The 24,413-nt window shown below is 42.7% G+C and overlaps 1 protein-coding gene across 2 annotated transcripts in view; it reads left to right on the forward strand.

The window, feature by feature from the left end:
* The first annotated feature begins 17,772 nt into the window (after window positions 1-17,772).
* Window positions 17,773-24,413, forward strand: part of plod2 (procollagen-lysine, 2-oxoglutarate 5-dioxygenase 2) — a 237,205-nt gene continuing 230,564 nt past the window's right edge. Inside the window, exon 1 of one of the 2 annotated variants that reach the window (XM_072255013.1) lies at window positions 17,773-18,026. In XM_072255013.1, coding sequence (XP_072111114.1) covers window positions 17,921-18,026 — 106 coding nt within the window. In that variant the 5' untranslated portion in view covers window positions 17,773-17,920. The remainder of the gene's footprint in view (window positions 18,027-24,413) is intronic. The other variant, XM_072255014.1, reaches the window with a different exon arrangement.

The following is a 24,413-nucleotide window of genomic DNA, read 5'->3' on the forward strand; positions in this document are numbered from 1 at the left end:
TCAGAATTCCAAACCATTTAAACTTCAACGTGGAACTAGACAAGGTTGTCCTTTGAGCCCCTTGTTTTTTGATCTGGCCTTAGAACCCTTAGCCATTGCTTTTCAAGAACCTAATGATATCACTGGTATTTTAGGGAGAGGTATTATTCACAAAGTTTCACTTTATGCTGATGACCTATTGCTTTATATTTCTAATGTTGAGACTTCATTACCTTCCGTACTTTCCTGTTTGGTCAGTTTTCAGGATGTAAACTAAATTTTCACGAGAGTGAACTTTTTTCTTTGAATAATTTTGTATCAATTAATACTAACCTTCCTCCTAAAATTGTAAGAAATCAATTTACTTATTTGGATGTAACAATTACTAAGAATTATAAATATTTATTTAAAGCAAATTTTTTTACCCTACTGAATTATGTAAAAAGGGCACTATCAAAATGGTCGCCCCTTTCATTATCGTTGATTGGCCGAATTAATTCTATTAAAATGTATATCTTGCCTGAATGTTTGTACCTTTTTCATGCCTTACCTAATTTATTCCTAAATTCTTTTTTGATTCTCTTGATTCTATTATATCTTCATATATATGGAAAAATAAACTTTCTCGACTAAATGAAGTTCATCTACAAAAAGCTAAAAAGAATAGAGGTTTAGCTTTACCAAATCTTAGGTTTTATTACTGGGCAATCAATATACAGAACTTCACGTTTTGGTCATATTATATTAACCGAGAGGATTGTCTGGTTTGGGTTTCTTTAGAAGCTAACTCTGTTAATAAATTTTCTATCATCTCTCTTCTCAAATACTCAATTCCTTTATTTTTAAGTAAACTAACTGACAGTTTTGTAGTTAAACACACTTTGAGGATCTGGGTACAATTTAGAAAATATTTTGGTTTATTGAGATTTTCTCTTTCAAGTCCGATTTTTTCTAACTATTTTTTTAAACCTTCTATGACTGATGTAGTTTTTAAAGATTGGGATAGACTGGGTGTTAAGTGCTTCCAGGATTTGTTTGTTGGAGAAAGTCTCTTTTCGTTTGAGCAGTTGTCAGCTAAATATAGCTTACCAAAAACCCACTTTTTTCAATATTTACAAATTGGAGACTTTCTGCGATCTCAATTACATACATTTCCTAAAAGTCCCGATAAGAATTTATTAGACGTAATTTTTAATTTGAAACCTTTTCATAATGGGTCAATATCAAATAATTATGGTATGTTGTTGGGAATGAAAAACGGTCCTTTAGACAAAATTAAAAATCTCTGGGAACAAGACTTACAGACTTCAATTTCTGAGGAAACTTGGAATGAAGTTTTTAAGTTGGTTAATACCTCATCGTTAAGTGCCCATCATTCCCTCCTACAATTTAAAGTGGTCCATAGGGCCCACATGACTAAAGATAAGCTGTCTTATTTTTATTCGGATATATCTCCCTATTGTGACAGAAGCAACAATGGAGAAGCTTCATTAATTCATATGTTCTGGATGTGCCCGAGTCTTGAAAAATATTGGAAGGAAGAATTCCAAACTTTTTCTGTACTTTTCAAAGTAAATTTTAAACCTAACCCTTTGACTGCCTTATTCAGTATTGTTGGAGGAAAAGATGTTATCTTGAAGACACCTGATTTGCATATTTTGTCTTTTATTTCTCTTATATCTGGGAGGACATTGTTGCTTAAGTGGAAGGATGTTGCTCTGCCTATTCATGCTCAATGGTTAAGTGATGTTATGTCATGCTTAAATTTAGAGAAGATTTGTTGTTCTATTTCTGAATCTAGACAAGACTTTCAAACAATGTGGGGACCATTCTTGAATTACTTTCAAAATCTTTGATTTGTTATTATGTACATAATATATATCTTCCTGTACTCTGTATTCTTTTAAGTAAGAAATCAATAAAAATATTGAAAGAAAGAAATCGGACAGCAGAGGGGAAGAAGCTTTTCCTAACTCTTTGAGTGTGGGTCTTTAGGCTCCTGTACCCCTGAAGGGAGTAATACGAAGAGGGCATATTCTGGACAGTCAGGGTTCTTCATAATGGATGCTGGCTTCCAGAGGCACTGCCTTTTGAAGATGTCCTCAGTGGTGGAGGCTTGTGCCTGTGATGGAGCTGACTAAGCCTACAACCCTCTGCAGCCTCCTTCAATCCTGTGCATTGTATTGTCCAACCAACTGATGATGCAACCAGTCAGAATGTCGTCCACATAAACAGTCCACAGAGACAACCAAACACACTGACTCCATCATTCCCACAATCCCAATTCATAAGTTATAAAACCTAGACCTCTGTACCTCCCTCTATAATTGCATCCTTGACTTCCTAACCGGAAGACCACAATCTGTGCTGATTAGTGATAATACCTCCTCCTCACTGACGATCAACACTGGTGCACCTCAGGGATGTGTGCTTAGCCCACTGCTCTACTCTCTCTATACCCATCACTGTGTGGCTAGGCATAGCTCAAATACCATCTATAAATTTGCTGATGATACAACTATTGTTGTTAGAATCTCGGATGGAGACGAGGGGGCGTACAGGAGTGAAATACACAAACTAGTGGAGTGGTGCCGCAGCAACAACCTTGCACCTAACATCAAGAAGATGAAAGATTTGATTGTGGACTTCAAGAAGGCTAAGACGAAGGAATACATACCAATCCTCATAGAGAGATCAGAAGTGGAGAGAATGAGCAGTTTCAAGCTCCTGGATGTCAAGATCTCTGAGGACCTAACCTGATCCCAACATATCAATACACCTATAAAGAAGGCAAGACAGCAGCTATACTTTATTAGGAGTTTGAAGAGATTTGGTATGTCAACAAGTACACTCAAAAACTTCTATAGATGTACTATGGACAGCATTCTAACAGGCAGCATCTCTGTCTGGTAGGGGGGTGGGGGGGGGTGAAGGGCTACTGCAAAGGACCAAGAGAAGCTGCAGAGGGTTGTAAATTTAGTCGGCTCCATCGTGGGTACTAGCCTACAAAGTACCCAAGACATCTTCATGGAGCGGTGTCTCAGAAAGGCAGCATCCATTATTAAGGACCTCCAGCACCCAGGGCATGCCCTTTTCTCACTGTTACCATCAGATAGGAGGTACAGAAACCTGAAGGCACACACTCAACAATTCAAGAACAGCTTCTTCCCCTCTGCCATCCGTTTTCTAAATAGACATTGAATCCCTGAACACTACCTCACTTTTTTAATATACAATCATTTCTGTTTTCTTGCACGATTTTAATATATTCAACATACATATACTGTAAATTGATTTTTTTCTTCTGTATTATGTATTGCTTTGAACTGCTGCTGTGAAGTTAACAAGTTTCACCACACACGCCAGTGCTAATAAACCTGATTCTGATTCCTTGATGACACATAACTGTTCTGTTTCTCATAGCCCGCAGCCTGCATTTGGCCTGGTTCTCTCAAAGCGTGCTGGGAGACTGTACTTCTTGGCCAATTTCTGGATTGTGCAAATAAATTTGTTCTTACAGCACAGTGACTGTGCTGCCTTCCAGCCCTGTTAATGTTGGCTCAGTCAGAAATGTATCCTGCAGCGAAGGTTGTAGGTAGCTCCATCACAGATCGACAGATAACCTCAAGTACCAAATAGAGCAATTACCTCGCTCCCTCTTTACGCAAAATAATAAACCGATTAACAACAAATAAAAAATAAATAAATAATTGTAGCTAAGCTAATCAACAAGGTCAAAAACTACAAATTAGCCTGAAGGCACACACTCAGTGATTTAGAAACAGCTTCTTCCCCTCTGCCATCAGACCACCGAACAGACAATGAAAGCTGAACACCACCTCGTTATTCCTGTTCTTCTTGCGCTAGTTACTTTGTTTGATAATTTATTATAATTTTATGTCTTTGCACTGTACAGCTACTACTAAAACAAATTTCATGTCATCTTCAGAACTGTGCAAAAGTCATAGTCACATCTACTGTAAAACATTCTGTAAAGTGAAGATGCTGTCAAAGATAATGAAATGAAATTTCTATAATTATCAAGAATCTACTATAAAGAGCGGTAAGCAGTAAAAAAAAACTAAATCAAATCAATATTTGGTGAGACAACCCTTTGCCTTTTAAACAGCATCAATTCTCTTAGGTACACTGTCGTGCAGTTTTGTAAGAAAACTGGCTTGTAGATTGTTCCAAGCATATTGAAGAACTTTCCACATTTCTGCAGACTTCGTCTATTTCACTTGCTTTTGTCTCTCCACCTAATTCCAGGCAGCTTTGATGATGTCGAGATCATTGCTCTGTGGAGGCCATACCATCTGACACCATATAAAAAATCCAGTGTGCCCATGACTTTTGCACAGTTCTGCAAGTCAGTGATAGCAAATCTGATTTTGAATCTGAATGGGGGGGCGGGGGGGTCTTATCATAAAGAATAGAATCCAAAACAGAAACAATATATTCATCTTGGCTGGATGCCAAATAAGGAGTCCTCCAATCATTCTTTGGCATCCTCAACACCAACATCCACAGAAGCTTCAGAGAACTGCTTATTAGGGAAAGTGAAGAGGTGATAGACAGGAGCCACAAGGAGGTAGTCATCTCTAGGCTACAGGGGTCAGAAAACTGGGTGACTGTCAGGAGAGGGAAGGAAAATGCACAGATAGTGGAGAGCACCCCTGTGGCTGCCCCCGTCAGCAACAAGTATCTCATTTTGGATGCTGTTGAGGGGGATGACCTGACAGGGGATGCCCACGGTGACCGGGTCTCTGGCATTGAGCCTGGCACTGTTGTGCAGGAGGGAAGGAGGGAGAAGAGGAATGCAGTAGTCATGGGGGAGTCCATAGTCAGGGGGACAGACAGGAGATCCTGTGAGCCTGATAGAGATACCCGCATGGTGTGTTACCTCCCAGGTGCCAGGGTACGGGATGTCTCGGATCGGGTCCAGAATATTCTGAAGGGAGAGGGTAAGCAGCCAGTTGTCTTGGTACATGTTGGCACCGATGACATAGATAGGAAAAGGGAGGAGGTCCTGAAGATAGATTTCTGGGAGTTAAGAAGGAAGCTGAGAAGCAGGACCTCCAGGATAGTAATCTTGGGATAGCTACCTGTACCTTGCGAGGGCAAGAAAAGTAGGATCAGGCAGATGAATTTGTGGCTGAGAGACTGGTGCAGGGGGCAGGGCTTCAGATTCTTGGATCATTGGGATCTCTTCTGGGGGAAGTATGACCTGTTCAAAAAGGGCGGGTTACACCTGAACCTGAAGGGGCACAATATCCTGGTGGGAAGGTTTAATAGAGCTGTTAGGGAGGGTTTAATCTAATTTGGCAGGGGGATGGGAACCGGAACGACAGAGCGGAGGAGGGAGAAAACAGAAATAAATCTAAGATAGTGAGCAGTAAAGATGTCAGGATGGACAGGTAGGTGATGGGGCAAATTTGCAGCCATTGGGATGAGTTGCAGTGCAATCAAAGCAAAAAGTACCAAATACTGGACTTAAGATGTTATACTTAAATGCACGCAGCATAAGGAATAAGGTGGATGATCTTGTCATACAGCTACAGATTGGCAGGTATGATATTGTGGTTATCACTGAGACGTGGCTGAAGGATACACAGTGTATCGGAAGGATAGGAAGGTAGGCAGAGGGGGTGGCGTGGCTTTATTGGTAAGAAATGATATTAAATCATTAGAAAGAGGTGACATAGGATCGGAAGGTGCAGAATCTTTATGGGTTGAGCTAAGAAATCGCAGGGGTAAAAGGACCCTGATGGCAGTTATTTATAGGTCTCCAAACAGCTGCAGTGATGTGGACTACAAATTAAAACAGGAAATGTAAAAGGCTTGTAAGAAGGGCAGTGTTATATTTGTGGGGGATTTTAACATGCGAGTGGATTGGGAAAATCAGGTCGGCACTGAATCTCAAGAGAGAGAATTTGTAGAATATCTGTGAGATGGTTTTTTAGAACAGCTTGTTATTGGGCCCACTAGGGGATCGGCTGTACTGGATTGGGTATTGTGTAATGAACCGGAGGTGATTAGAGAGATTGAGGTGAAGGAACCCTTAGGAGGCAGTGATCATAACATGATTGAGTTCACTGTGAAATTTGAAAAAGAGAAGCTGAAATCTGATGTGTCGGTATTTCAGTGGAGTAAAGGAAATTACAGTGGCATGAGAGAGGAACTGGCCAAAGTTGACTGGAAAGGGACACTAGCAGGAAGGACGGCAGAGCAGCAGTGGCTGGAGTTTATGCAAGAAGTGAGGAAGGTGCAAGACAGATATATTCCAAAAAAGAAGAAATTTTCGAATGGAAAAATGATGCAACCGTGGCTGACAAGAGAAGTCAAAACCAAAGTTAAAGCAAAGGAGAGGGCATACCAGGAAGCAAAAATTAGTGGGAAGACAGAGGATTGGGAAGTTTTTAAAAGCTTACAAAAGGAAACTAAGAAGGTCATTAAGAGGGAAAAGATGAACTATGAAAGGAAGCTAGCAAATAATATCAAAGAGGATACTAGAAGCTTTTTCAAGTATATAAAGAGTAAAAGACAGGTGAGAGTAGATATAGGATCGATAGAAAATGATGCTGGAGAAATTGTAATGGGGAATAAGGAGATGGCAGAGGAACTAAATGAGTATTTTGCATCAGTCTTCACTGAGGAAGACATTAGCAGTATACCGGACACTCAAGGGTGTCAAGGAAGAGAAGTGTGCACAGTCACAATGACGACAGAGAAAGTACTCAGGAAACTGAATAGTCTAAGGTTAGATAAATCTCCCGGACCAGATGGAATGCACCCTCATGTTCTGAAGGAAGTAGCTGTGGAGATTGCGGAGGCATTAGCAATGATCTTTCAGAATTCAATAGATTCTGGCATGGTTCCAAAGCACTGGAAGATTGCAAATGTCACTCTGCTATTTAAGAAGGGGGCAAGGAAGCAAAAAGGAAATTATAGACCTGTTAGCTTGACATCAGTGGTTGGGAAGTTGTTGGAGTCAATTGTCAAGGATGAGGTTACGGAGTACCTGGAGGCATATGACAAGATAGGCAGAACTCTGCATGGCTTCCTTAAAGGAAAATCCTGCCTGACAAACCTATTGCAATTTTTTGAGGAAATTACAAGTAGGCTAGACAAGGGAGATGCAGTAGATGTTGTATATTGGGATTTTCAGAAGGCCTTTGACAAGGTGCCACACATGAGGCTGCTTAACAAGATAAGAGTCTATGGAATTATGGGAAAGTTACATACGTGGATAGAGCGTTGGCTGATTGGCAGGAAACAGAGAGTGGGAATAAAGGGATCCTATTCTGGTTGGCTGCCGGTTACCAGTGGTGTTCCACAGGGGTCTGTGTTGGGGCTGCTTCTTTTTACGTTGCACATCAGTGATTTGGATTCTGAAATAGATGGCTTTGTGGCTAAGTTTGCTGATGATACAAAGGTGGAGGGGCTGGTAGTGCTGAGGAAACAGAGAGTCTGCAGAGAGACTTGGATAGATAGGGAGAATGGACAAAGAAGAGGCAAATGAAATACAATGTTGGAAAGTGTATGGTTATGCACTTTGGCAGAAGAAATAAATGGGCAGACTATTATTTAAATGGGGAAAGAATTCAAAGTTCTGAGATGCAACGTTACTTGGGAGTCCTCGTACAGGATACCCTTAAGGTTAACCTCCAGGTTGAGTCAGTGGCAAAGAAGGCGAATGCAATGTTGGCATTCATTTCTAGAGGAATAGAGTATAGGAGCAGGGATGTGATGTTGAGGCTCGAAAAGGCACTGGTAAGACCTCACTTGGAGTACTGTGGGCAGTTTTGGGCTCCTTATTTAAGAAAGGATGTGCTGATGTTGGGGAGGGTACAGAGAAGATTCACTGGAATGATTCCGGGAATGAGAGGGTTAACATATGAGGAACGTTTGTCCAATCTTGGACTGTATTCCTTGGAGTTTAGAAGAATGAAGGAGGACCTCATAGAAACATTTCGAATGTTGAAAGGCATGGACAGAGTGGATGTGGCAAAATTGTTTCCCATGGTGGGGGAGTCTAGTGCAGGAAGGCATGACTTAAGGATTGAAGAGCGCCCATTCAGAACAGAGAAGCGAAGAAATTTTTTTAGCCAGAGGGTGGTGAATCTATGGAATTAGTCGCCACGGGCGCCAGTGGATGCCAAGTATTTGGGTGTATTTAAGGCAGAGATTGATAGGTATCTGAGTAGCCAGGGCATCAAAGGTTATGGTGAGAAGGCGAGGGAGTGGGACTAAATGGGAGAATGGATCAGCTCATGATAAAATGGCAGAGCAGACTTGATGGGCCGAATGGCCGACTTCTGCTCCTTTGTCTTGTGATCTTATGGTCTTATGATCTAAAACTGTCAAGTGATTTATAGTAGCAGGACTGAATGTGAACAGCTGCTGTGTAAGAGTGAAGAGATAGCAATTGATTCTCCAGAAAGGAGATGATTGATATGGATATAGATAGGGTGAGTAGTCTTTTTTCCATGGTTGAGGAATCAAAAACTAAAGGATATAGCTTTAATGTTAGAGTTAGATAGATTTAATACAAACCTGAGGGGCAATCTTTTTACATAGTGGGTGGTGGATAAATGGTATCAGCTGCCAGGAAAGTGGTTGAAACAGATACATTAAATATATTTAAGAAGTGTGGTGGCCAGGTATATGGATAACAGGAGTTTGGAGGAATATGAGCCAGGTGCTGGGAAATGGGATTAGATTGAATATACATCTTGGTCAGAATGGGCACGTATGAGCTGAAGGACCTTTTACTGTGTTGTATGGCTCTATAACTCTGTTTGGTAGATAGAATCATGGTCAAATAGAAAACAGGAGCAGCAGTAGAACATTCAACATCATCATAGCTGGTCACACATTTATCTCCCCTTCTCCTCATGTCCCTTGATCTCCTTCATGTTACAATATATTTGTAGTGGGAGTAGTATGATCGCTTGTTTCAAGTATGGATGTTCTCCTAAGGGGTTGGCAATCGGTGAATCCTCAGGTGGCTATAGAGCCCAATCTGGTATGTTACAGTAGAATCCCTTAATGGAGGACGCCTGTGTGTACTTTGTTTAACATGGGGAGGCTGATACAAAGGCTGCCATCACACAGTCCTTTGACAGATCGGCATTAGGGTCCAGTGGCATTGAATGCATGGCAGCTGGGGACCCTTTACTGCTGCTGGATGTGTCATCATCTTCTACCAGCTCCACCGTTAGGGTCTTCATAGGATCGCTCTTTGCCTGGAACCTCCTCCTTGGCCTTACCGCTATGAGTAACCCTCGCAGGAGCTAAGCGCTAGATGGCTAAACTCCAGACGGCATCACTCTCAAGACCTCAGGAATTCACAAGCATCTCCATGTGCCTGAGGCTGTAAGTCCTGATCCTATACCTAGCAGCATCAGGACATTCCCCTTGTATCCAATCTGTATAGTCCTGATTGAATTTTATAATTCTCTGAGATCCCTCCTACAATCCAATGAATATAAACCTAACAACCCAAGCTCTTCTGCTCCATCAGCCCTGCTATCCCAGAAATTAGTTGTAAACCTTTGTTGCAGACCCTCCGTTCCAAGAACAGCCTTCCTTAGTTAAGAAGAACAAAGCTGCATTTAAAACGCTCCAAATGGGGGTCTCACAAAGCTCCTGTGCAATTTCAGCAAGATATCTTTGCTCCTGAATTTGAGTCTTCTTGAAATGAAGGCCAACATGCACTTTGTCTTCCGAATGCTGCACCTGAGCGATTGCGTTCAGTATTTGGTGTGCAATTCGGACTCAAGTCTCACAGCATCTTCCTTCTTCCCAAAATATCACCATTTAGATAATAACCTGTCATTCTGTTTTTGGAACCAAAGTATATTAACCTTACATTTAAACTACATCTCCAATTCATTTGCCCAATCCAACTTGAGTATACCACACTGGAACTTAGTGTAAATGGGTGTTTGATGGCCTACGTAGGATAAAGTGCCTAACTCCATCTGTATGACTCTAAGTCTTGACTTGATAGTGTCTTTACAACTCACCCACCCTACTAACTCCTACCTCCAAACTTCCAGTCATCACATTTATTCCAAATCATTGATACATATTGTGACTAAACCGACTGCAGTAAATAGACTTCAGTTCAGCATTCAACCCCAGAAACTGGTGTTGAAAATGTCCTCACTGGGTCTCAGCACCGCCCTCAGCAAATGGATACTGAAGTCCTTAACAGTAATGTCAAAGTCAGTTCCTGTGGGTTGCAAGTTCTCTAGTCCCAGTATGCTGAGCACTGGTACTCCCCACGGCTGTGTGCTCAGCCCGCTGCTGATGCATGACTGTATCGCTAGATCCAGCTGTATCATTAAGTTTGCGGATGATATAATAGTGGTTGGTTTTATGAAAAATGATGATGAGACGGAGCATAGAGAGGAAGTGGAGCACTGGTGGATTGGTGTGGGAAGAACAACCTACTGTAAGCCTGAATGTGGAAAAGACAAATGAAATCATTGTGGACTGCAGGAAGGTGCAGATGAACCATCCCCTTCTGCAAGTACATGTCTCCTCTGTAGAGAGAGTTAAGTGCACCAAGTTCCTGAGAGTTTACACCATCGATGACCTCACTTGGTCCCTTAATATCACCTCTCTGACAGGAAGGCACAGCAGTACCTCCACTTCCCAAGAAGACTGAGGCAAGCAAGGCTGTCAACTCCTATTTTAACTTCATTTTACAGGAGCACCATTGAAAGTGTCCTGACAAGTTGGCAGCTTAAGCTGGTATGGGAACAGTCGAGCATTGGATCAGAAGTCTCTACAAAGGACTGTGAGAACAGCTGAGAGGATCATTGGGGTCACCCTACCATCCATCGGGGACATTTATCAGGAGTGCTGTGTACGCAGGGCCCTTAGTATTATTAAGGATCCCACCCATCCATCCAGCACCCTCTTTGACTTTCTACCATCAGGCACGAGACTACGATGCATATGTCACTGTTTAATCTGTTCCGTACCTTACAATATTTGATATTAATTCACTTTAGTTTGTTATTTATGTGTGATCCATCTGTAGATCTTATCCTTTAACTTGGTAAGTTATTGTGTGTACTACTGTGCTTTACACCCTGGTTTGGAGAAACATTGTCTCGTTTCTGTGTACAATATATGGTTATTTATGTGATATACATGTGTACAGTTAAATGACAATAAACTTGATTTGACTTGACCTGACTTGCTGGTGACCAAGCACTAAACCTCATAACTTCCCATCACTGTTCACCACCTGCAAAAAGACTTGCTTATTCCTATTTTGTATTTCCTGTCTGTCAAGAAATTCTCATTATCTACCGTTTTCAACACCCAACCTGATGTGTTTTAATGTTGTTCATCAAGTTCTTATACAGGACCACCTCTTGAATGTGTAAGTTTACCCTATATATCGGTTCTTTCTTACTTGTTCCAGTGGCTACATTCTCAAAGGTCTCTAGTAAGTCTGCTGAGGGACTGATTTCCCTTTCATAAACCTGAGCTAACTCTGTCCAACTCTGTTAATGTTTCTCAGGTGTTCTATAATTGCGTCCTTTGTAATAGATCCAGCATTGTCCTACCACTGATGTTAGGCTAACTGGTCTATAATTCGCTTTTTATTTTCTCATCCTCCCTTCTTTTTTAAACACCAGGGCGAAAAGTGTCACTTTCTAAGCTACAAGAACCTGTTCAGAGCTTAATGAGCTTCAGAAGGAGATGACCAAAGCATCCATTATTTCCAAGGCCTAGTCTTTCACCATTCTGGGATAAGTGGTTTAAATTGCGACTTTAAAATGATAAAGGGATTAGAGAGAGTGAAGGTAGAGAAGATATTTCTGGACCTGGTTTTTGAAAAATAATGGCCACTGGCCTGTGTGCTCTCTGTGATGGTGTGGGTTTCCTCCAGGTGCTCCGGTTTCCTCCCATAGTCCAAAGACGTACCAGTTGTTAGGTTAATTGGTCATCATAAATTGTCCTGTGATAAACTCGGATTACATCCAGGGATTGCTGGGCAGTGCAGCTCGAAGGGCCAGAAGGGCCTATTCCACGTGGTATCTCAACAAACAAATAAATAAATTTTTTTTTTAAAGGATTACATCTAGTAGGAACTGCTCACCCTGAGAATGGTTTGAAGGCAGAATTCACTTCCACACCGAGTGGTTGAAGAAACAGGAGTTGGTGCACTTAAAGAGAAACTCGGGATCCACATGAAGGGAAAATAGTTGGAGGGTATAATGGAAGGTTTAAATTCAAAGCGCTTTTATTATCAAAGTACTTATGCAGTATACAGACCTGAGATTCGTGTTCCCCACAGGCTGCCACGAAACAAAGAAAACCATGGAACACGTTCAGAGAAAAACATCAAACCCAACCTCCCCCCCATTCCCATGAGCAAAAAAAACAACAAATCACACAAATGGCCACAAAAAAAGCCAATGAGCAAAAACACAGAATATAAACACAAAATCAAAAGAGTCTAGGCATATTCAGTTTATTATCTGCATGCAGCCTTGATCAAAATCACCCAAAATAGCAACAAAAAAAGGAGCAGCCAGAAACCAGAAACACATCATAACGTGAACTACAGTCCAATCCACAAACAGCGTAGATTAAACCTTGCCCAAGACCCAGAACTCCTGCACTTTCCTCCGACGGCATCAAGGGAGAGAGAGACAATTCCTCTGGGAGCCGCGAATGAGAGGGAAAGAGAGACCGTCACATGCAGATACCTTCATCCAGTAGCAGTGAGTGAGAGGCTGATAGATGGTGCTGAACACCCACTTGCCTTAATGACTTTAACTTTCCTCGACTCTTTAATCGGCAAAATCGGCGTGGAATGGAGCCAATCATGGGCTCGCGCCCTGTCTCCAAGCTTATTGGCCTGGAGACTGCACACTTCGCTCAAAGCCTCATGGAACCCTCTTGGATACAGGAAAGCCTCAGTTCTCTCAATTGGTCCAAGAACACACCACCAAAATGTTGATCACAGGCTCCAAAAGTAGCAGAAAAGCAAAAGAAGATGTAAATGAATTGAAAGAATTAGTTGATTGGTTTGGTTGGAGACATAGGAGAGAAAACATGCCTTTTGTAACATACCAATGTGGACACTGATGAAATGGGTTGTTTCTATGTGTAAAAGCTCACATAATGTCAGTACTCAACTGGAGTTTATATGTTCTATGCATATCTCACTGGAGATTTGCTGCAGATCTCAAATGGGGAAATGAAGAACTTCCACAAAATAAATTGCAAAGGAAATGTATTGGTTAGAAATAAAATATCCAGAACACAACAAAAAGTTAAACAATATGCAACCTGCCATTTGCCTTGTCTCCTATGAGAATGTTCTATACAGTTTCTTTAAATGCTAATACGAGGAAATCTGCAGATAAAAAATGCTGGTGAACGCGGCAGGCCAGACAGCAACTGTAGGAAGAGGTACAGTCGACGTTTTGGGCCAAGACCCTTAGTCAGGGCAAACTGAAAGAAGAGATAATAAGAGATTTGAAAGTGGGAGGGGGAGGGGGAGATCCGAAATGATAGGAGAAGACAGGAGGGGGAGGGATGGAGCCAAGAGCTGGACAGTTGATTGGCAAAAGGGATATGAGAGGATCGTGGGACGGGAGGCCTAGGGAGAAAGAAAGGGGGAGGGGGGAAACCCAGAGGATGGGCAAGGAGTATAGTGAGAGAGAGAAAATGAATAAATAAATAAATAAATAAATAATGGATGAGGTACGAGGGGGAGGTTGGGCATTAACGGAAATTTGAGAAGTCAATGTTCATGCCATCAGGTTGGAGGCTACCCAGACAGAATATAAGGTATTGTTCCTCCAACCTGAGTGTGGCTTCATCTTGACAATAGAGGAGGCCGTGGATAGACATATCAGAATGAGAATGGGACGTGGAATTAAAATATGTGGCCACTGGGAGATCCTGCTTTCTCTGGCGGACAGAGCGTAGGTGTTCAGCGAAATGGTCTCCCAGCCTGCATCGGGTCTTGCCAATATATAGAAGGCCGCATCAGGAGCACCGGACACCGTATATCACCCCAGCCAACTCACAGGTGAAGTGTCGCCTCACCTGGAAGGACTGTCTGGGGCCCTGAATGGTGATGAGGGAGGAAGTGTAAGGGCATGTGTAGCACTTGTTCCGCTTACAAGGATAAGTGCCGGGAGGGAGATCGGTGGGAAGGGATGGGGTGGGGGGGAAACGAGTGGACAAGGAAGTTGCGTAGGGAGCGATCCCCCCCAGAAAGCAGGGGGAGGAGGGAAAGACGTGCTTAGTGGTGGGATCAACCCATGTTCCAAGCCTATACTGGAATCTGTCCCCCACTTTTCCTTCGCTACATCGACGACTGCATTGGCGCTGCTTCCTGCACGCATGCTGAACTCGTTGACTTCATTAACTTTGCCTCCAACTTTCACCCTGCCCTCAAGTTTACCTGGGCCATTTCCAACACCTCCCTCACCTTTCTTGATCTTTCTGTCTCTATCTCTGGAGACAGCTGATCTACTGATGTCTACTACAAGCCTACAGACTCTCACAGCTACATGGACTATTCCTCTTCCCACCCTGTTTCTTGCAAAAATGCCATCCCCTTCTCGCAATTCCTCTGTCTCCGCTGCATCTGCTCTCAGGATGAGGCTTTTCATTCCAGGACGAAGGAGATGTACTCTATTTTTAAAGAAAGGGGCTTCCCTTCCTCCACCATCAACTCTGCTCTCAAACGCATCTCTCCCATTTCATGCACATCTGCTCTCATCCCATCCTCCCGCCACCCCACTAGGAATAGGGTTCCCCTTGTCCTCACCTACCACCCAACCAGCCTTTGGGTCGAACATATAATTCTCTGTAACTTCTGCCACCTCCAACGGGATCCCACCACTAAGCACATCTTTCCCTCTCCCCCTCTCTGCTTTCCACAGGGCTCACTCCCTACATGACTCCCTTGTCCATTCCTTCCCCACATCCCTACCTACCGATCTCCCTCCCAGCACTTATCCTTGTAAGTGGAACAAGTGCTGCACATGCCCTTACACTTCCTCCCTCACTACCATTCAGGGCCCCAGACAGTCCTTCCAGATGAGATGACACTTCACCCGTGAGTTGGCTGGGTTGATATACTGCGTCTGGTGCTCCCGATGCGGCCTTCTATATATTGGAAAGACCCAACGCAGACTGGAAGACCGTTTCGCTGAACATCTACGCTCTGTCTGCCAGAGAAAGCAGGATCTCCCAGTGTCCACACATTTTAATTCCACGTCCCATTCCCATTCTGATATGTCTATCCACGGCCTCCTCTACTGTCAAGATGAAACCACACTCAGGTTGGAGGAACAACACCTTATATTCTGTCTGGGTAGCCTCCAACCTGATGGCATGAACATTGACTTCTCTAACTTCTGTTAATGCCCCATTTCCCCCTCGTACCCCACCTGTTATTTATTTATTTCTATCTCTCTCTCTCTCTCCTTTTCCTCCCTCTGTCCCTCCCACTATACTCCTTGCCCATCCTCTGGGCTTCCCCCCTCCCCCTTTCTTTTCTCCCTCGGCCTCCTGTCCCATGATCCTCTCATATCCCCTTTGCCAATCACCTGTCCAGCTCCATCCCTCCCCCTCCTGTCTTCTCCTATCATTTCAGATCTCCCCCTCCCCCTCTCAAATCTCTTACTATCTCTTCTTTCAGTTAGTCCTGAAGAAGGGCCTGAAACATTGACTGTACCTCTTCCTAGAGATGCTGACTGGCCTGCTGCGTCCACCAGCATTTTTTTATATTTGTTTCTTTAAATGCTAGCTACTGCCAGCCCACTGTTATGCATCTCAACATATTTTCCAGTCAACCCCGGTCAGCTTTTCTTTCATAGTGCTGTGATCTCCTTGTTTAGACTTAATACTATTGTTTGGGCCTGAAATACATCACAGCACAGAAACGTGCACTTCGGCCCACACCAAGTCTGCACTAATCAACAAGCACAATTAATTACAAATTATTCTAAAATTCTAAATTATTTTCTCCACTCTCCCAAGAGATTTTACCACACTCCTCACCTGCACAGCAGAACCAATTTAAAATGTCCAATTAATCTACCAACCCACAGAAAAAATGCTGGTGAACGCAGCAGGCCAGGCAGCATCTCTAGGAAGAGGCACAGTCGACGTTTCAGGCCGAGACCCTTCTTCAGGACTAACTGAAAGAAGAGCTAGTAAGAGATTTGCAAGTGGGAGGGGGAGGGGGAGATCCAAAATGATAGGAGAAGACAGGAGGAGGAGGGATGGAGCCAAGAGCTGGACAGTCGGTTGGCAAAAGGGATACGAGGCTGGAGAAGGGAGAGGATCATGGGACAGGAGGCCTAGGGAGAAAGAAAGGGGGAGGGAAGACCAGAGGATGGAGAGCAGGCAAGGAGTTATAGTGAGAGGGACAGAGGGAGAAAAAGGAGAAAGAAAGAAAAAAAAATTAATAAATAAATAACCGATGGGGTACGAAGGCGAGGTGGGGCATTAACGGAAGTTAGAGAAGTCAATGTTCATGCCATCAGATTGGAGGCTACTCAGATTGAATATATGGTGTTGTTCCTCCAACCTGAGTGTGGCTTCATCTTAATAGTAGAGGAGGCCGTGGACAGACATATCAGAATGGGAATTGGACTGTCAACTCAGGTTGGAGGAACAACACCTTATATTCCATCTCGGTAGCCTCCAACCTGATGGCATGAACATTGACTTCTCTAACTTCCGTTAATGCCCCACCTCCCCTTCGTACCCCATCCCTTATTAATTTATTCATTCCTTTTTCTCTCTCTCTTTTCTCCCTCTGTCCCTCTCACTATAACCCCTAGCCCATCCTCTGAGCTCCACTCCTCCTTTCTTTCTCCCTGGGCCTCCCATCCCATGATCCTCTCCCTTCTCCAGCCTCGTATCCCTTTTGCCAATCAACTTTCCAGCTCTTAGCTCCATCCCTCCCGCTCCTGTCTTCTCCTATCATTTTGGATCTCCCCCCTCCCCCTCTCAAATCTCTTACTATCTCTTCTTTCAGTTAGTCCTGACGAAGGATCTTGGCCCGAAATGTCGACTGTACCTCTTCCTATAGATACTGCCTGACCTGCTGTGTCCACTAGCATTTTTTGTGTGTGTTGCTTGAACTTCCAGCATCTGCAGATTTCCTCATGTTTGTGAATCTACCAACCCACACACCTTTAGGACGTGGGGTGGAGGGAGGAAAGCACGGTGAGCGGACAACACCAGAGGTCAGGATTGACATGTGGGTCTCTGAATTTAAAGGCGCCAGCAGTGCTGTGTCACCTGGCTGATGTGATGGTCAGTCTGCCCTAAAGGCCACTTTACACCAAAATTATCAATTTATCCTTTCATAAATAAAGTCTAAATTTCTTTTCTCTAGTTGTTCCCTCAACATAAAAACAAAAAAAAGTGCTGGAAACATTCAGCAGATTGGAGCACATCTGTGGAAAGAGAAACAGAGTTAACATTGACTCTAACCTGCTTGATATCTCCAGCATTTTCTATCTTTCATATTTAAGATTTTCAGCACCTATCATTATTTTTGGCTCCCCAACATATTGACATAGTTTGAAACAAAATTCCCTTAAAAAGTTTGGAGTGATAGGAACTTGGACTGACTGGCAGCGAAGATAGGTGGGACTATCAGCTTGGAGCCTCCTCCCAGTCCCACTGAATCCGCAGCTCAGCGTGAAACAGCGGAATACAGGAGTTGGCTGCAACTTGCAAGTGCGCAGGTTTGATTGAGGCTGCAGAATCCTGGTTGAACAAACGCCCCAGCCACACGCGCACAACTTCCAAAACTTATTTGCCTTAAGTAAACTTGGTGCGCGCGTGCTCGTTGGTCTCGCGAGAGCGCGCCCCGGGCCGCTCGTCGCCCTGTCACTCACCCTCGCAGTCGGTGGAGTTGTTGGAGATGATCATGCATCCTTTCGGGCGCCGTATTCTCCCATTACTTGGGCTTTTAATAACGTTATTTCTAACAGACTCGTCGGCTTCAGAACAGTCGCGTATCCCGAACGGTGAGCAACTATGTGTATTTTTTATTCTGTTTTAAAAGGAATAGCTCTTTGCTAGACCAAAAGTTTCTCAGAACGCACCTACGGAATAGATTTCCCAAATGGAAATTAGTTTAAATCCGGGATTTATTCTTATAAATTGATAATGTTGATTTCCTATGGATTTATATTTAAATCGTGAAATCAGTATGTCATTTAATATTGTAATCTGCAGACTAAGTTTCATATTATTGATTCGTAATTTTCAAAACTCGACATAAAATTGAAGGATGAGATTAAACTTTTTATCCATTTTATTTTCCTACTAACTGCATTAAGCTTTTCTAAAAACTATTTTCCCAAGATAATATTGTTAACTAGTTGACCAAAATGGCCAATCGTCCCTAAAGACTTAAGTTACACTTAGAAAACGCTGGAGGATCTCGACAGAACAAACAGCTTTTATTGGGAAGGATAAACTGTCGACGTTTCGGGCCGGGACCCATCAAGACTAATGTCTATGTGCTGTCTACGATGACTGTTTATTCTTTCCATAGATACTGCCTGACATGCTGAGTGCCTCCAGAATTTTTTATGTGTTACTGTGGATTTTCAGCATCTGCAGAATCTCTTGAGTTCTGAAAGACTTAAGTTTCTGTGTTTCTGTCCTAACCAGATAAACAATTTTCCAAAGATAGAAAATGCAGTTTCCAACATTGTGCTTACACAGAAGGAAGGAGGGATTTGCTGGGGATTTGCACTTCATCACACCTGATTAAGTCCAAGCGCTATGAGGTAGCAAGTTACTTTCATGTGGTCAGAAATGGAGTCTGCTGGGTTCATTAGCTTTTATCCTCAAATACTGTCTTTTCAAGACAGAAGTGTCTACTTCAGACAAAGAAATTATCCAGACTTACTCTTGGAAAGGACAATCAGCTGCACAGTCTACATGCAAAGTAGCACATATTAAGGCAGCTAAATATTTTGCTTGCCAAGTGAACCCAGTGTTTACTTGTGTGCTTGAAATTACAGTCTTTGCATTTTCTCTACTTTTGCCAGTTGAATAGTCAGCTCAGATCAGTATAATTTTCTGTTCCAGTCTACAGAAAGTGGTGGATACAGCCTGGTCCATCAAAGGATAAACCTCCCCACCATTGAGCAGATTTATAAGGAGCTCTGCCATGAGAAAGAAGCATCCATTATCAAGGACCCTCACACCCATGTTATGCTCTCTTCTGGTACTATTGGGCAAGAGCTACAGGAGCCTTGAGTCCCACACCACCAGGTTCAGGAACAGTAATTATCCTGTAGCTATCAGGCTCCTGAATTAGCAAGGATAGGGTGGTGAATCTGTGGAATTCATAGACACAGACTACTGTGGAGGAAAAGTCATTAGGTATATTTAAAGCGGAGGCTGATAGGATCTTGTTCAGTAAGGCCATCAAAGGTTATGTGAAGAAGGTGGAAAAATGGGGTTGAGTGGGATAATAAATCAACAGTGATGAAATGGCAGAGCAGACTCAATGGGCCAAATGGCCTAAATCTGCTCCTGTGTCTTATAATTCTCAAATTCACTCGCCTCAGCTCTGAACTGATCCACGACTGCAGATTCACTTTCAAGGGCTCTGCAACTCATGTTGAGTATGTTTTGAGTATATTTGTCTTTATCCCATTGGTTGTTTACTGGTCTTTATGTATAGTTTTACATAAATTTTATTTTATTTATTTATTTTCCTGTACATGCCTGCAAAATAATGAATCTCGAGGTAGTATACGATGACATTTATATACTTTGATAAATTTACTTTGGTGGATTTGCAAGAACACAGATAGCCACATATGTACCCAATAAACTTCTGCTCAATTGGTTTGGTTTGAAGCACCTGGATATTCCTCATCACAGTTGCCTTTGTCATAAGCGTTAAATCAAGTCCAGAGCAATGTTTCATAATTTTCTTAAGGAAGTCACACAGAAATAAATTTGCTCCTCCATGATGTAACATAGCAGGAAACATCAGCCATGATCTTATTGAATGGCGGGGCAGGCTCGATGGGCCGGATGGCCTGCTCCTGCTTCTATTTCTTATGTTCTTATGAAAGGTAATATTTGCCAGCAAACACTATCATATTCTCCAGAATAGAGAATACTCTGTGGAAGTTAATTAAGCTTGATTAAGTGATAACAGGACATTTTGAAAATAAGAACGGGACTGGAGAAGGTCAGTGTGGATTTATAACATGAAAATCTTGACAAATATATTCATTTTTAGAGTTGGAGCCAGTGGGATAGCTAAGTGAGGAACATTATGATGTGGCATATTTGCATATTCTGAAGCCTTCAGTAAGTTACCACATAAGATAATGAAAAACCAGTGGAATTGATGATATTGGGGGTTAATTTACTGCTGCAAATTGATGATTGAAAGCAGCAAGGGAAAAGTGAGTAATTTTCCGTTTGAAAGTCTGTGACGTGGGTGACTGTTGTTGCCAGATCTCGGTTTTTCACAGTTCATGTCAATCTTTTGGATGAAGGAGGAAATGTAGTATCTTCAGCTTGCTGATGATGCCCATGGCAGTGTGAGCTGTGAGGAGAATCCAGGAAGGCAGCAGATGGGTATAGATCGGTCAAGTGAATGTCAGGAGCAAGACAGATGGAAAACAATATGGGGGGGCAGGCTGGGTGAATGTGACATCTTTGACTAAAGTAGAAAGAATTGTAAAGCAGACCAGTTATTACGTGATAAGGTACTGAGAGATTTTGGGTTCAACAGGAGCTGGTTATCCTGCTAGCTGAATCCACGCTAACCTGCAAGCAGTTAGGAAGGCAGTGGTATGTTTTCAAATCCTTTATTCTAAGAGTATTTGTGAATTAAGATTTGTTTGGATTTGCGCCAGTTAGATCGAAAATTCATTGATCCCAAAGGAAATTACAGTATTTCAATAGCATTACAAGTGCACAAATATCAGAAGAGAAGTAAGAAAGAATATGAAATAAGTTACCTCAAGCATTCTAACGGGGGGTGGGGGGGGGCGGGGATCATCGCTTCCCCAGCTATAGGTTGACTCATTATAGAGCCTAATGGCCGAGGGTGAGAATGACCTCATATAACACCCTTCGGAGCAGCGCAGTTGTCTTAATCTATGACTAAAAGTGCTCCTGTGTTCAGCCAAGGTGGCATGCAGAGGGTGAGAAACATTGTCCAAGAATTGCCAGGATTTTCTGTAGGGTCCTTTGTTCTAGCACAGCCTCCAGTGTGTCCAGTTTGACACCTATAACAGAGCCAGCCTTTCTAATCAGTTTATTGAGCCTGTTGGCATCAGCCGTGTTGATGCCATTATCCCAGCACACCATTGCCTAGAAGGTTATAGTGGTGACAACAGACTGGTAGAACATGTGAAGGAGAGGCCTCCATACTCCATAGAACCTCAGTCTTCTCAGGAAGCAGAGGCAACTCTGGTCCTTCATGTACACAGCCTCTGTGTTGGTGCTCCACTCAAGTCTGTCATCCCAGTGCACCCCCAGGTACTTGTAGGTCCTCACCACATCCACATCCTCACCATCAATAGTAACAGGGAGCAGTGCAGGCCTAGTCTTCGTAAAGTCCATCACCATCTCCTTTGTCTTACTGACATTGAACTGCAGATGATTCAGCTTGCACCATTTGACAAAGTTCTCCACCAGGGTCCTGCATTCATCCTCTCGTCCTCCCTTTGAACACCCAACTATTGCTGAGTCATCAGAGAATTTCTGCAGATGACATGTCTCAGTGTTGTATTTAAAGTCCAAGGTATACAGGGTAAACTGAAAGGGAACCAGTACAGACCTTTGTGGGGCCCCAGTGCTGACTATATGCACGTCTGACACACAGCTCGGAAGTTGCACAAACTGTGGTCTGCCAATCAGGTCGGCCCTTATCCGGGATACAATGGAAGTGCCAACCTGCATTGAACGGAGTTTTCCCCCAGCAATGAGGATTGCATGGTATTGAAGGCACTTGACAAATCAGAAAAAAAAATCCTCACAGAGCTGCCCTGCTTATCCAAATGGTAAGCTTTGTTAAGCAGGTAGGTGACAGCATCAACTCCAAAGTGCTCCTGATAGGCAAACTGCAGGAGATCAAGGGCTGGTCTGATCAGGAGTCAGAGGTGAGCCAGGGCCAGCCTCTCTAGGGTCTTAATGATGAGTGATGTCAGGGCGACTGGACAGTAGTTATTAAAAACTTTTAGTGGGCCCTTCTTGGGTACTGGGACCATACATGATATTTTCCACACAGTCAGAATCCTTTCCAGACAGCTGCTCAGCACACTCCTTCAGGACCTTGGGGTTCACACCATCCGGTCCCAGTGCCTTGTCATGTCTAAGTTTCCCCAGAACCCTTCTCAGTAGTGAAGGTGAGTGCATGATGACTGGGGAGTTGGTGAAAGGTGGGGGCTCGGGGAGGTAAAGGTCAGGACCCAAACCTAAACACAAAATCTAATGGCGTTACAAATATCCCTTACACATATACCCTGAAGGTAGTTTTATAAACTAACTTTCATTTTTGATTATATTGTGTATGAAACAATAATGCAAACATTAAACCACCAGAAAGATAAGCCATCACTACCTCAGCTGCTGTTTTTAAACCTCTTCTGGTTAAGATGGCACTACTGAAAATGGGCGACAGCTTATTGGTGGTTCATAAAGCAAGAAATACAAGTAAATACTTTATCACTAACAGTTTTTCTGTGGAAAATTGTGGTAAACTCTAACCTCAAACAATGAAGGGGCAAGTGAAGGTGAATCTGACTCGAGGGTTGAGGGCTGACTCATGCGAGTGCAAGAAAAATTTGGGCCATGCAAAGCAGAGGAAGGTTGGAGCAGAGAAGTTTCACTCTAAATTGAGGGTGGGGTTAGGTCGCCCTTAATGCTGGGTTGATTTAGAAAGTTCCGATATGGGCCGGAATGTGGTGGTGGGTCCAGTCCCAGAGCATTTCAATACGACTGGGCCCAGGTCCTAGTGTGAGGGATGACCTGGTTTTTGGGCAAATTAAATACCGGGCTGGATGGAATGAAAAGGCTGTGTGTCGGGACCGGAGGCAAGGGTCGTGCCAGTTCTGCTGGCTGCTCACGACAGTACAGAGGCTGTGGCAGCTCTGGGCTTTGTGTTTGCAAGCTCAGTTTTGCCCCTCTGTGTGATGAAGTGAGTCTGAGGCTGTGGGCCTGCTTCAGCTGCTCTGGGTTTTCGTGTCAATGGACTCACTTTCATTCTGAATGCTGTTGCTTGCTTTTATTGTTTGCACAATTTGTGTTTCTTTCCTCTCTGTGCATTGAGCATTGGCCTTTTTTGTATAATTGGGTTCTTTTGGGCTTATTGTTTTGTGGCTGCCTCTAAGAAGATGAATCTCAAGGTTGTATAGTTTATACATACGTTAATATTAAATGTACTTTAAACTTTTGAAATTTGTTTGACATCTCTATCATTCTCGACTCTAAATTTATGTGCTACTAGTAAGCAGTATTTGTCATCACATATATGTACTAATGCAGCTCTTCAGTGTGATAAGATTTTCTTCAGTGATCTTGGCAAACTTATCAATAAATTTCTCTGCTGCTTCATGATCAGCAGACACTTTATCAGCACAAATCTTTAAAAACTTAAAGCCCTGCATTTTCTTAAATTTCTGTAACCAACCTGCTGAATACTCACAATTACCTTCAATTTTCAGTTTATCGTGATAGGTCTTTGCTTGTTTCAAGATCAGCATACCATTAAGTGGCATATTTCACTCTGACAGTAGCAAACCCACTCTTTCGATACACAATCGAAATATTAATTTTTTTCTTTTATGTGGCGTTTTTCTATTTTTCATTAACTTCTGTTCATTACATACGTGAGGTCACTTCTTAGAATCTTCCCAGTGCATTGAGGAATTTTCCATTTGTGATGTCATGTCAGTACTCAAAAAAAAAAAAAAAAAGCAACTTGGGATTTTGGAGATCTTTGGATTTTGAAATTTCGGGTAAAGGGTGCTCAAGCTGTACTGGCTAAAAGACTGCAGTAGATGTTTATGAGACGGATTTCGGGGAATGAGTGTGTCATGTGAGAAGAGATTAAGCAGACTATACAGTCTTAAATCCACAATTGGACATGATCTCATTGAAATGTACAGAATTTTTGAGGCTTGAAAGGATAACTGTGGAAGTGTTCTCATAACTGAGTTGTATTCTCTTTCATTACAGTATCTGTGTGTTTTGTATCTCAGTTCCATTCAGTTTCTTGGTATTTTTCATTTCCTCCAACTTAGCAGTTTGAAACTTGTTTAATTTCTAATTTATTTGATTTATGATCTCTTTCATCAATGCAAAACATTCATTCTTTCTCTCTCCAAAGATGCTGCCTGACTGCGTATTTCCATGTTCTGTTTCTA

This window comes from Mobula birostris, chromosome 4 (assembly GCF_030028105.1).
Source record: "Mobula birostris isolate sMobBir1 chromosome 4, sMobBir1.hap1, whole genome shotgun sequence".
NCBI classification, from domain to species: domain Eukaryota; kingdom Metazoa; phylum Chordata; class Chondrichthyes; order Myliobatiformes; family Myliobatidae; genus Mobula; species Mobula birostris.